General features: G+C 41.2%; 1 protein-coding gene across 1 annotated transcript in view; it reads left to right on the top strand.

Moving 5' to 3' along the window:
- COL25A1 (collagen type XXV alpha 1 chain) overlaps nt 1-14,721 on the top strand; it is a 657,401-nt gene that overhangs the window by 623,039 nt on the left and 19,641 nt on the right. Inside the window, exons 29-30 of the mRNA XM_073602240.1 lie at nt 4,631-4,681; nt 5,733-5,759. Of these exons, the coding sequence (XP_073458341.1) occupies nt 4,631-4,681; nt 5,733-5,759 (78 nt within the window). The remainder of the gene's footprint in view (nt 1-4,630; nt 4,682-5,732; nt 5,760-14,721) is intronic.

Genomic DNA, 14,721 nt, shown 5'->3' with positions numbered 1-14,721 from the left:
AGACAATTTGGGACAAGTCCTTTATTGAAAAAAAAAAACTGTCCCGCGATGTCCATTCATCTTCGATTACAACGTCCGACGACCCGATAAAAAAAATGGAAATAACTCCGCCTCCATGGGAGGCGCCCACTGACTGAAGCCACTTCGTGATGACAGCTGTTGTAAATCTGAGGGCGGGGCCACCCGGTGACGTAAACGGGTAACCCTGCCCCCTTCTTATGTTATGTGACGTCATGTAACATCAAAAGGGGTGGGGTCACCCATTTACGTCATTGGGTGGCCCTGCCCTCAGCAATATACAAGCTATCATCGCGAAGAGGCTTCAGTCAGCGGGAGCCCCCATGGAGGTGGAGTTTTTTCAGGGTTTTTTTTATCGGGTCGATTGATTGAAGAAGAATGGACATCGCGGGGCAGTTTTTTTTTATAAAGGACTTGTCCCAAATTGTCTACTGTCATTTTTAACATTTTGAGAATTTTTTTGATGAATGTGTAGGGGTACAATATACCCGAGACCTCCATTCACATGGGGGGGTGGGATCTGGGTGTCCCCTTGTTAAAGGGGGCTTCCAGATTCCGATAAACCCCCCGCCCGCAGACCCCATCAACCATCGGGCAAAGGGTTGTGGGGATGAGGTCCTTGTCCCCATGCTGATGGGGACAAGGTGCTTTGGGGAGGACATCCCAAAGCACCCTCCCCATGTTGAGGGCATGTGGCCTGGTATGGTTCAGGAGGGGGGGTGCTCTCTCACCCCCCTTTTCGTGTGGCCTGCCAGGTTACGTGCTCAAATAAGGGTCTGGTATGGATTTTGGGGGGACCCCTACACCATTATTTTTAGATTTTGGCTCGGGGTTCCCCTTAAAATCCATACCAGACCTGAAGGGCCTGGTATGGATTTGGGGGGACACCTACGCCATTTTTTTATTTTGGCGCATGGTTCCCCTTAATATCCATACCAAACCTGAAGGGCCTGGTATGGATTTTGTGGGGACCCCCCATGCAATTTTTTTTTTTATTTGGGTGCGGGGTTCCCCTTAATATCCATACCAGACCCGGAGGGGAACCCCGCACCCAAATGGCAAGTTATTGCCATTAAAAGTGTTTGGGGACCCGGGTCCTGAAACTGAGGCAGGACCCGGGTCCCCAAACACTTTTTATGGCAATAACTTGCATATAAGCTTTTAAAATGAGCACTTTTGATTTTTCATATTCGTGTCCCATAGACTTTAACGATGTAGGAGTATTCGTACAAATTTTTTGCCTGTTCGCATGTTCTGCTGCGAACCGAACCGGGGGGGTGTTTGGCTCATCCCTAGTTATAAGTCACATATAATTAAAACTCAATTTCAGCCCCAACTTTTTTCTACGTTTTTTAATAGAACAGGGAAAATTAAGTAGCTATACCCCCTAAGGAGCTGCTGGTTATGTTTGAATCCTACTGCCATTTCCAGTGACAATCAGCCCTGTATCTGCATTTGACAATCATCAACAGACCAGCAACAGTTGAATATCTATATTTATTGAAACAGGAAAAAGCCCTAGCAGGGATGTTTGGGTTAGATAATGCAATACAGAGATCTTTATTAAATATTGTCACAGGTGATGTCAGAAACAGCACAATAAACAAAGGACTGTCCTGGACGATGGCCTATCTATGAGTCTTAGTCCCTGACTAAAGCCAGCCATAAATGGATCAAATTTTGGCAGGTTCTACCTGTGGTAGAAGGAGAGAAAATCGCATAATCTATGGGCTGCTTATGCCACTGGCTAGTGGAGGGTTAGCTACAGTCTGCTGGTGTCAGGGCCCATTAATTCTCAGAGAAACACTCACTCTCAAATGAGTGTATTTGTAATCCACAGAGTAATGCAAGCAATACAGTCCCCTTTGGCAGCCCTCCTCTAATGGTCGCAAAGTGTTAGCAAAATACCATCGAACAGACACATAGCGGTGTCACATCTCACTACTCTGAAGCTATAGAGAAGACCTACTCACATTCTGTCCCTTGACAGCCATTCTATCACATACCTGGTGGAGACTAGAACGTTGTGGGGACCTCTCTTGCACCTCCTGCCTGACACTCTCGAAGGTGAATCAGAGAGTGTGAGGGCATGGAGTGGCATGAATGGCAGAATAGGTGGCTGGTGGTGTCTGCTCTTTAAGTGGGTAGAGACATATAGCACTGTCCTCGAGACAGGATGCAGAAGCAGCTTGGTACCAAAGCAGGAGATGGTAGCGGCAGTCGGAAAGCAGACAGCAGCCAGCAACAGCAGGACAGTGCGGGATCGACTCAGCAGGCAGAGCAAGTTCAGGAAGCAGGCCAAAGTCAGTAGCAACCGGGCAAACAGCACAGAATCAGCACACAGAGCAAGTCCAGGAAGCAAGCCAAGGTCAGTAACAGCTGGGCAAGCAGTACAGAATTGCAGGCAAGGGAGAGTCCAGTAATCAGGCCGAGGTCAAAGAGAACTGGATGAGCAGGTTTTGTGGCAGCAGGCAAAGGCAAAGTCCGGAAAGAAGCTGGGTCATACACATGTAGGCAAATATAGCAGATTACGTCTCAGCAAAACAGGCTGGAGACTATTCAGCAACTTCTGTCAGTGACAGATCAGTTTAAATAGGCTGCCGGATGCCCAGTGTGCACGCTAATTGCAACGTACACATGTGAAGCGACACATTACATCTGATATTGCCCTTTTGCATAGAAGTACGAGCTTCAATGCACATGAGCATAAGTCCACACTGGTTTTCTGATCCTGGAAATAGGTTTACCGTACATGCTCTCACAGTCGGGATGGATTTAGGTTTAGCAAGATGCCTATACCTTTGACTACATGGGGGTCTCCGCAATTTGGACAAAACTTTGGGCGGGATCAGGGAAAAGGCAACATGCCAGGCCCTGGGCCTTCCTCTCTAGCCTGCACCGTCTTAGTGGTATGTAAAACTCTCTATCTCTGGGACTGCACAGTGCAGCTTGGGCCTCTCTTTTTCTGCCTCTGTCCTGTGTTTCTGTGCCACAGTAGTTACCTGCAGCCAATCTCTCTCTCTCCTATGAACTTGTGGCATTTCAGCCCACAGTCATGTAGCGGCTTCTACGAAGTTTACTATAAAAAACAAACCCAAGGGGGCACCTCCATCTAGATGTAGCGATTTCTTAAAAAAAGTATAAAAGACAATAAAAATGCACTCACTAGATAAAAGTGGATCAAGGCTTGTCATAAACCCATATAGAACTCCATAGGATCACCGTGGGGCTGCAGAGTTCTACAGGCATGTGGCTAGTTGAAGTAGAGTTCTTAATGGAAGTGCAGCTGTCAGGCTTCAGGCTGGAACATAAGCAACAGCAGCTTCCAGAATTGGCAAGATGGCCTTGGCTCCAAACGGCATCTCTCTCGGCTGCATGATGACAGGAAGTGGAGGGGATGTGGCTACATGTTTCAGGGCAGTCAGGAGCACCCCTTTATCAAATCATAGCTACACATCTGTCCAAAGTGAGGGACAATTGAGAAGGAAATAGGACAGAGGGATTTGGTTCCAAAAGATAGGCAGCTCCTCCACATGAGGGCGAGGTATGCTTTAACACATGCTGATGTAGCCTTGAGATGACTACATCTTCCATCCTACCAGAACCAAATCAGACTAAATGATCTTTAGGTAGGAAATACATCTGCTCATTATTGTAAGAGCATGTCCAAGTGGAGCTTTCTCTGCAGATAATCTTCAAGTATACTGTATGACACCAAACATGTCTCTATATTCCCTACCCTCTTGATAGTGATACATACAAAATAAAGTAAAAGCACCACTCCAGGTTTATCTTCCCCAATGCATGGAGGTGCCGGCTTGGCTCACAACAGAGAAAAGCTGTAAGTAGAAAGGTGGGTAACCACAAATTGTAGCAAGAACCCCAATACTTTAATTAACCAATAGTTCCATATAATAACATCACAGCACCACAGCCAATCTCCCTTTTTGTGGTGCTATGATGTTTTTATCTGGAACAATTGTTTAAATAAAGTATTGGAGTATACCTTATTGGAAAATCAGCCTGCTAGGCCTGCTTATTGTAGAGTTGTAGTGTCCACATGTCAAAAATGTAGGCATCTTAAAGCCTCTAGATAAGAGGCTTTATCTGTCGCTGTGCCTGTTTTTTGATGTAGATAATGGGAGCTTTCCTCTAAAAGATTGCTGTATATTGCGCTAAAAACTCAATAAATCCTTTGTGAAAAAGAAATGTAGGTGTCCGTGTTTAACACAAAGGTAGTGGAAACAGCAGGAAACTTCTATATTATTGTTGTATTGGAGGTGTTAGTTATTCTATCCCAGTATTACTAAATAGTGTATTGCTGCCAAAAGGCTTTTAAATGTATATTACAAGTTTTTTTTTTTTTTTTTTCTGTTCTCTTGATACTTTTATTCAATTATATGCGGCAATGCAATAGTTAAAGCAGCATTTAAATTATGCAAATATACCTTTCATGCCTAGTAAAATGGCTTAGTTAGGTGATTCTAAAAGCAATCCTAATCATTCACACATAACAGTTTATAATGATTTTACTGCTGCAGGATGTTCAAGGCTCAAATACCTGTAATCTGAGTTTTCAATCTTTTTCTTTTAAAACTAATTATTTTTACAGATCATTGGCCCTCCCGGCCCACCAGGGCCTCATGGACCCCCAGGCCCAATGGTATGTTGATTATTATTATAATATTTTATATATTTAAATTGCTTAACAGGACTTAGTTTCTGCAGATTACATTTTAAAGCACTGCTATATCTTTGTATATTTTGTTAATAATATTACCTTTAATATTTTAACTGTTTGAGGTAATGACCATTTCACTGGTTGGTGATAGGCTATGATATAAAAGCACACATGTACTTAAATTAGAATGTTGATCTGCCTTCCCTGCCCCCCACCCCCTGTCATCAACATGCTAATGCCTATTAGCTCTATGCAGGATATCAGGCCTGGCAGGAGGGATATCTACCTGAAAACATTATAGCACCCTACCTTAGTACTCCTCTCCAGAGTCCTCAACCCTGATGTAAGCAGTGGGCTGGCTGTTGGGGGCATTATGAAAATGCATTGCATTAAAATACCTCGATTGGTTCACCTGTTAAAAAAAATATTTTGATTGGTGGGTGTCAGTGTAGAGCAGTGATGGCGAACCTTGGCACCCCGGATGTTTTGGAACTACATTTCCCATGTTGCTCATGCACTCTGCAGTGTAGTGGAGCATAATGGGAAATGTAGTTCCAAAACATCTGGGGTGCCAAGGTTCGCCATCACTGGTCTAGAGCATTGGGCATTTCTAGGCAGACTGCATTTGCATGCAAACCTTCCTAGGTAATGCCCATATGTGTTGATGAGCCTCCATGATTGAAAGAGCTGAAATCCAGTGACTGAAAGAAAGAAGTGAACTCAAAACAGTCAGATTGGGGAGGAAAAAGCTAAATTAAGTGGGGCACTCTCCAGGCAAGAAATGAGGTGGGCTCTATCTGACTTACTACATCTCCCTATACATTGTGGGAAGCTCACAGTGTACAGTGAATTCAAAGTATGCAGTTTCAATACAGGGGAGGAGTCTGTATAACTAGGCAAGACTGAACATTGCCACTTAATATTTTGTGGCATAAATATACATCCATATATTTTATCACGATCAATATGCAGAGAATTGTCTGTATTTAATAGTATTATTATAGCTAGTATTATAACAGTTATATTTTTTTAGGGACCACATGGATTGCCGGGTCCAAAGGTAAGTACATTTGTATTTGTTTTTTCATGTAATATTATTGGTGCATGCTTACATGTTATGTGTATGTAATGTCCAATATGTTGTATATTTGTAAATCTTTAAGCTCAAATATACAATTTTAAATTAAATTGAACTAAATGTCCAAAAATAATTAGTGACCCATGAGCTTCTTTAGTGTTAAATTGGAACTAACAAATCAGAGTACATTCTCTTATCTTTTTTGCTGTCTATAACATTGGCAGGAATATTTTGCTGTGTGATAGCCAGTGTTCTGCTGGTGTGCATTCTCCATTTATTTCTGTGCAGGCTCCACTAGAATGGCAGTAACACCATTGCCATGGTCTCGCTGCCCCACAACAACCCCCCCACACCCCCCACACCCCAGTATCTCCTATAAAATGACATAAAAGAACGTAGCCCTCTAAGAAGAATCAGGATGTAGTTTGCTTCGCAATCGACTTTCATGGTGGGAACAGATAAAGAGGGGGAATCTCCCTTACTTCCACTCCAAGCTAAACAAGAGAGTAGAGTAGAGTTTAACTTAGACTCTGTATTTCCAGCTACAATTGATGCATATTGTATCTTTTTCTCTGTATAAGCAAAAAATTTAATTTAGAAGAAATGTTTTGCCACATTGCATTTATCTGATTGCCTCTGGTATTTTCAGTTTGGAGCCAGAAACCACAAAGAAAAAATTATGTAAATCATAATTGCAGTTAAATATTTTATATAGTAAATTACTATTTGTTTATTCACTCAGGAAGACTGAGTAATGGCGCTAGTAACAATTTTTGGAGACCGTTGTTCCCTTAAAGTGTTACTAAACCCACAATAGTAAAATCTGTCTGTATATGCAGAACAGCATGCTTGTTATACTCACTGTGGAAAATAAGGGGTTAATCCTCTGTCTTGTGTAAAAAGGCTCTTTGATCCTGTATGCACAGATCCTCCCTCTCCTGCAGGGTCTCTCTTGGCACGGCCAAAAGGCACAGTCAGATAAGTAAAGCTGCACATGCTCCGTTTGGTCTCTATTGCTGGAGAGAACAGTTCTTTGTCGAGCTGAGCTTTTCAGGTCACATGATATTGACATCACACATGTGGGGGCGTGTATACAGATCCTAAATGACAGCCCAGTCCCTCCCTCCTCCTCCATGCCCAGTAACTAAAAAAGAACACAGTGGGTGGGATGTCACATCTTGATTCATGAATGATCCACCTCCCATAACAGCATGAGGACACAGGCTGTAGTGGAAATCTCCCCCTACTTGAACACTCAGCACTCAGGCAAACCCTGCAGTTTATCATGTGACCATGGTATACAGATCAGCCAAAAAGGTATATAGTGGCAGTATTTTAATGTAAAAAGAAGATTTATAAGCTGCGGGCACTGCGGGGGGGGGGGGGGGGGCAGATGAAATATTTTCATATTTCTAGGTTTAGTAACACTTTAAGCAGTTATTTTTATACATATGTTTGTGAAAAACTGAATGTACATGTATGGTTTTATATATAGGTTTTTTCAATTCAATAAAGTTTAAACGTTTAATAACATTTACTAATGTGGCAGGCAACCCAATATTATTTTTACTGTTGTGTGTCTATGTTTATAGATGATAAAGCCACATTGATCAAACATTAAAAAATGATTTTTTTTAGCATTATTTCAAGAAGCTGCATAAAAGTCTACCTTAAAAGACAAAAAAAGCACTGAAGATTTTCTTCCTCTTTTTACAAAATACTTTTGAGCTTAAAGGTTTATTTAGAACAAACTGCAAATTCCAATGTCTGATCTGTATTATCTGACCAATGTAAGCAAAACTAAAGAAGTGTAGCCTACGGGCTTCAGTTATTTTTACTTTTATCAGGCTGACAAGATTGAACATTAATATTATCAAGATGTCAAGCATTAAATGCTTTTTAATATTGGACCACCAGCAGTTTTATCTGAAGATTCTGAGCCCAAAGTATCAGATGTTGGCCAGTATTTGGTGAATTATTTTTACTGTTTTATCAACAGTTCTAAGCATTACAATATTTAAGCATTATTTAATAACTTAAATTTCACAGTGTAAATCAAGTTATATAACACCAATGAATACTTTAACAACCTAGAACATTATGGGGCCACAAGAAAGCCCCCCAAAAATGATTTGTGAAGATGATTATTTTTCCAAATTCGAAAGGTGTTTATGTGATAATTACTAGTTGTACAATAGCATTGTAGGTTTTACACTTCTGATATGTTTTGTGCATACATTAATATAATACAGACAGGAATTAGCAGTAATTTCAGTGTCTAAACCTCCTCTGTACCAGCTTGCACAGCCAAAACAACAAAATTGGCATCTACTTTTACATTTAGGGTGAACCAGGGTTAAATGGTCTTAAAGGATTGAGGGGTGAGCCAGGTCAAAAGGGTGACAGAGGACCACTGGGTCTTCCAGTAAGTAAAAATCTATTCAATTTCACCTCAATCCATATGCTTCTTTTTATTTTTATTTCAGTGATTACAGTGAATGGCAAATCATATCATTATATAATATATTTTATATCAATTTTCTGGAGGAACAAAGCTCCATGTATCTTTTGTCTGTCATTCACGCAATATTATTTATCCATCTTTTAATCTGATCCCACACAGAGCCAGTGCCAGCATACCATTTTCATGTTATCCACTTACTCGTTGTCCTTGTTTATAATGTCAAAGTAAAACTGTGTATCTACAGTGTGATATATTGATCATGTCTGGCGTGTGTTTTGTTGCTATGATATTATGGAATCATATGACCAAATAATACTCTGGATCCATTTGCCTGTTGTCACTGATATTACTAAACCTTTGAATAAATGTCATGTTTGTTATAATTATCTTTTTGCAAAGTGTTCTCAATATTTTTTGTTAAAAATGCTGATTATGTTTTTGGAGAATGTCATCCCTGTAGAAAATATAAAGACTCATTCATCCCAAAATCAACAGATACACCAATAGGTCCAAACATCCTCTATATTGGTATCTGCCAGAGAAACTCAGTTTGAGTTTCCAGATTTTGCTGACAGTTTTTGGGCAGAAGTCAAATGAGAAATCATGTTGGTGACAACTCACCAGTGACAGGATAGCTAAGAGAGGTTACCCTTTCCTATGGAGTTGCTCCCCTTCTGGGCACACCAGTGAGATGTTGCTTCCTGTTGTTCCATCAGTAGCTAATGAGCTTCTGCAACATTTCAAGGCCAGTACTGGAGGTCCTCCATTAGGGTAAGTGGTTCCCTCACCAGATTGATTCTACTGCTGCCAATGTGTTACCAGTGGCAGAACCTACCATCTGGCAAAGCATTTAGTGCTGATAGTTTTTTGTTTGATTTAGAGGTCTATGGGAATGCAAAAGCAGCTGAAGCAGGTTTATTTGAGGTAACCTGAACCTGCAAAAAAATTCTCAATAATCTCAGAAGCGTCTCAAGCTGATAAAGCTGCATTGCCAATAGACACAGCCCCTTTTCAATTGGTTGCTCTTCTTATTTTACACAAAGTAGAATGCACACGACAAGTAGAAGGCAGTTGGGGCACTGACACTTCCAACATCCTAAGAAGCATGACTCATGGTGGCAGAATCTCTAATGGTTAGATCCCACTTTTGGATCCTCAGAGATATAAGACACTAGTAGATGATTTGATTATCAGCTTCTATGTATAACCATTCATAGGAACAAAATGAGACGTCTAGACCTCCTATTACCACCATTTAGATTAGTGCATTTTATAAACTAATATATCACATGACTGCCTCTGCCAAAGAACCAGATTAGATAAAATAGTTACCACACTAGAACAGTTTTCTTTTGTTATTATAAAATAATGCATAAGTATGATATCTGCTTTATGCTTATTGCAGTTTTTAATTTGTTTGTTCTTAATGCCGCCACCAGAGGGCAAACCAACACATATAAAGCTAGCATAAATTCTGTAATTTAAGGAAAAATAAATGGATAATACATGATGGATAATAAGTATTTAACACATTTCAGAGTTTTTAATATGCTAGTTTATGAGGCAAAAATATACAATCTATAAATAAAGCAGAGGTAGATAACCATTCGTTAAGTGAAACTTTAATCTAAAAAAAAATTGCAAACAGGCATTAAAGTTCCTTTACCTGCCTGTTGGCACATTGCAGTGTAGACCTTCAACAGTGCCAAGATGGATGAGCTTCCAAGCATACACAACAGTGATGTCATCTTGGCCCAGCCAATGGAAACAGCCGGGGATTGCTACCTGGAAGCTGCTGGGCTGAAGATGACAGCAGTTGGCGAAGAGTTCCAGAGCATTGCAGCGCTGGAGAGCAGGTGAGTATAGCTCTGCTTTAAAGTGTCACATAGACAAGAAACATGCCATATTCTTATTATTTTGCCTTTCTGTCACATACATTAAATAAGTAATCACAACAAAAGCAAAGATGATTTGCAAATTGTGATTACTGACAAAACAATCTGATTTCTGCTTACTGGTCTCATATCAGGGTAATATGAACTCCTTCTCCTTGCCTTATTATACTGTATAATAAATAGATGTATATGCCTGTGCTCTGTGTTTGATATCATTGTTTTAAATGCGAAGACATTTTTTTTTGCTGTATGTTGGTAACCTGACTTTTAACCTGCAAGGGTATCGGCCATTTCCTGCTGGGTTGTGTAGAGCACCCAAGGCCATGAGAACCATACAGCCATGTCTCAGTGATCAATGTGGTCACCTGTATTGTGTTGTTCTTACCCCATATGTTCATTGCCCACTAATCTCACGTTCTTGTCACCTATGTGTTACCCATCGTCTGTACTTCCACCCAATCATACAGGGAGCATCTGGCTTAGACGGAAAGCCAGGACCCAGGGTGAGTGAGTCCTATCTTTGTCACAAACACTGAACTCTAGGATAACCATAAACAGTACACAAACTTACTAAACAGAAATGTAAGGATCTTAGAAATTTATAACATTTTAGATAAAGATCACTCATTACTTGCAGCGCATTGAAGCAAATTTGTCATATAGGATCTAATTACTGAACTACCTTTGCCAAATAATCAGCATTAGACAGTCCCTACTCTTGTCACCTTTTATTTAAATTTCTGAATCCATGGTGGAAAGCTATATTTAAAAGGAGCTTGAACACAGCAAATGATTTTTTTAAATAACCATGTACGAAGTGTCTTTTACACTGCAACACGCTTTTTATTTTATTTTAGTGCAGGGAAGGCCTTTAATGACTATCAGATATTGATGTCTGTCTTCCTCCCAATAACAGGATGTGATGGCAAATCCCTCCAACAGGGTCGCAGACAAAACACATTTTTTGTAAAGTGGGGAAGGGTTAGAACAATGTTTTTCCTACTGCCTGTGCCTTCCTGTTTTGATGATAATCACACCACTGATTTCTTTTAGAGACATCACAGGAACAGAAAGTAAAGGAAAATATTTTTAGTTGGGTACCAGGCAGGAATAACAACTTGTTACTACTGTATCCAAAACTAGAAAAAAGGACAGTTTAATAGAATTTGGACTTAATTTAGACAGTAATAGAATGTGAATCACGGCTTTATATGATACATTATATATTTTATACTCCAGTGTATCGTGTAAATAAATCACAGGTTAAGCCCTGGTTTTCATTGATGTGATTTGGTATGCGATTTGACATGTCAAATCGCATGCCAAATCAGGGGCATTGCCGACAATGGCAGTGCCCGAATCGGTGCAACGCTGCATTTCCAAAAGTAGTTCCTGTACTACTTTTAGCGATTTTGGGGTGCGATTTCCATTGACATCTGTGCAGAAACCCGCACAGATGTCTCTGAAATCGTCCCTGAAGTCACGACTGACATGCAGGAATGAAATTGTGTGAATTCAGCTGAACTCACACAATTTCATTCTTGCAGTCAGTGTGAACCAAGGCTTCAGTGAAGCTCAAAGCACTTTACTAACCTCCAGTCTAATAGTTCAGGTCCCTTGCTGGCTCTGGCATCTTCTTTCTAGGTGCCAGTCTTCGGGCATCTCTATTGGCCAGCATGGGATGACACAATGTTTGTGCATGTGCAAGAGTCAGTCATTGCGGCGCGCAGGGAAAGGGCTGACGAAGTAAGCTGAGCTGTGCATGAGCAGCTCAGTTTACATGCCACAGAAGACTGTGAGCAGGCGGCTAGGTGTATTTTATCAGTGACATTGCATGTCTCTTCTGCGATAATAGCCTGCCTGTTTGCAGTTTGCTGTAAAATGCCTTCAGTTCTGCTTTGAAAAAGTACAGACATCCCCTAGTAGTATAATGCACCTCAAGTATCAACATTAAATTTATTTTGCAAAAAAAGGAATTGTTCAACAAAACAGGTCAAACAATATACACTATATTACCAAAAGTATTGGAACACCTTCCTTTACATGCACATGAACTTTAATGGCATCCCAGTCTTAGTCTGTAGGGTTCAATATTGAGTTGGCCCAACCTTTGCAGCTATAACAGCTTAAACTCTTCTGGGAAGGCTGTCCACAAGGTTTAGGAGTGTGTCTATGGGAATATTTGACCATTCTTGCAGAAGCGCATTTGTGAGGTCAGGCATTGATGCGGATGAGAGAGCCAGACTTGCAGTCTCTGCTCTGTTTCATCCCAAAGGTGTTCTATCAGGTTGAGGTCAGGACTGTGCAGGCCAGTCAAGTTCCTTCACCCCAAACTCACTCAACCATGTCTTTATGGACCTTGCTTAGTGCACTGATGCATAGTCATGTTGGAACAAGAAGGGGCCATCACCAAACTGTTCCCACAAAGTTGGGACCATAGTTACATAGTTACATAGTAGGTGAGGTCGAAAAAAAGACACAAGTCCATCAAGTCCAACCTATGTGTGTGATTATATGTCAGTATTATATTGTTTATCCCTGTATGTGTCGGTCGTTCAGGTGCTTATCTAATAGTTTATTGAAACTATCGATGCCCCCCGCTGAGACTACCGCCTGTGGAGGGGAATTCCACATCCTTGCGGCTCTTACAGTAAAGAACCCTCTACATAGTTTGAGGTTAAACCTCTTTTCTTCTAATTTTTATGAGTGGCCACGAGTCTTGTTAAACTCCCTTCTGCGAAAAAGTGTTATCCCTATTGTGGGGTCACCAGTACGGTATTTGTATATTGAAATCATATCCCCTCTCAAGCTTCTCTTCTCCAGAGAGAATAAGTTCAGTGCTCACAACCTTTCCTCATAACTAATATCCTCCAGACCCTTTATTAGCTTTAATATAATAAGAAAGCTGCGCTAAAAGGGATAGAAGTATGTCCAAAAGATTATGAACATCCAATGGAAGCACTTAAAATCTTGTAAACACCATGGTGTGCACACATAAACAAGGTGAAGTGCCCGACCACCGTAGCTGTAGATTAGGCTTACCAGACAGCAAGCATTAAAGGCAGATGGCTTTCAACCCAGCCAGGGCCTTTAAATTTGCAGATGATCACGAAAGGGATGGTGATTTGGATGGTTGAAATCCCTCACTTACTCCGGCTAAGGTATCCATTCCCTCAGTACATAACCTCTATTTCGCAAGTATATTCAGAGCCATCCAGGAGGGTGACTTTAGCCTGCATGTTTTTGGGTCTTTTCACAGATTTCAGAGGGGATTTGGAAAGTTTACTGGATGCCGATTTCTGAGAGGCTTTGTCGTCTTCAAGTTGTTGATAGTCGAGCTGTTTTGCAGCAGCTTCTTTATACCAGTCTTTGTCTGAGTTCTTTTCACTTTTTAGTGGTGTACTGTGTGCCGCTGCTGCTGGAAAATGTTCTAGTGCGTTCTGATTATCTTCACCAGGCTGCTGATCTGGTTGCGTCTCCTTCTGCTGAGCTGAATCTTTTTGGTCTTTCTCCTGATCCTGTTTGGAGTCAGGCTCGGAGCCCGTTTCTGAGCGGGCAGGGTGGTAAGTACTGTGAGCAGCGCGGCGGCTCCGTCCAGTCCAGACACATCGGAAATCCAAATCCCCTCTGAAATCTGTGAAAAGACCCAAAAACATGCAGGCTAAAGTCACCCTCCTGGATGGCTCCGAATATACTTGCGAAATAGAAGTTATGTACTGAGGGAATGGATACCTTAGCCGGAGTAAGTGAGGGATTTCAATCATCCGAATCGCCATCCCTTTCGTGATCATCTGCAAAACTTAAAGGCCCTGGCTGGGTTGAAAGCCATCTGCCTTTAATGCTTGCTGTCTGGTAAGCCTAATCTACAGCTACGGTGGTCGGGCACTTCACCTTGTTTATGTGTGCACACCATGGTGTTTGCAAGATTTTAAGTGCTTCCATTGGATGTTCATAATCTTTTGGACATACTTCTATCCCTTTTAGCGCAGCTTTCTTATTATATTTTGGACTTTTTGTGTTATCGCACTGCATGCTGCTGCTTTTTTATTGGTGCATTCAACGACACATTTTTTCAGCGCGGTTCTTTTTCTTTTATGTACCCTTTATTAGCTTTGTTGCCCTTCTTTGTACTCCCTCCATTTCCAGTACATCCTTCCTGAGGACTGGTGACCAGAACTGGACAGCATACTCTCAGTGCGGCTGGACCAGAGCCTTGTAGAGTGGAAATGGAGGGACCATGAAGATGTCCAAAATGTCTTTGTTTGCTGAAGCCTTAAGAGTTCCCTTCACTGGGGGAGAGAGAGGAGAGAGAGGTTGTTTGTTGTTTTTTTTCTCTTTCTGGGAAGGGGGGTGGGATATGGGAAATATATATGTTGTAATGAAATGATGTAATGAGTAAGCTGAAGGGCAGATATGCTTATCTGCTTTGTAATCGTGTTTTTCTATAAATTGAATAATAATAAAAAGATAATATACAAAAAAAGAGCTCCATTAACTGGAACTAAGGGGCCAAGCCCAACCCCTGAAAAACAACCCCATAACCCCCCCCCCTCCACCAAATGGTTCTGACCAGTGCACAAAGCAA

The sequence above is a fragment of the Aquarana catesbeiana genome, linkage group LG01 (assembly GCF_042186555.1).
Source record: "Aquarana catesbeiana isolate 2022-GZ linkage group LG01, ASM4218655v1, whole genome shotgun sequence".
Classification (NCBI taxonomy): Eukaryota; Metazoa; Chordata; class Amphibia; order Anura; family Ranidae; genus Aquarana; species Aquarana catesbeiana.
This window is presented reverse-complemented; position numbering and strand designations above follow the sequence as displayed.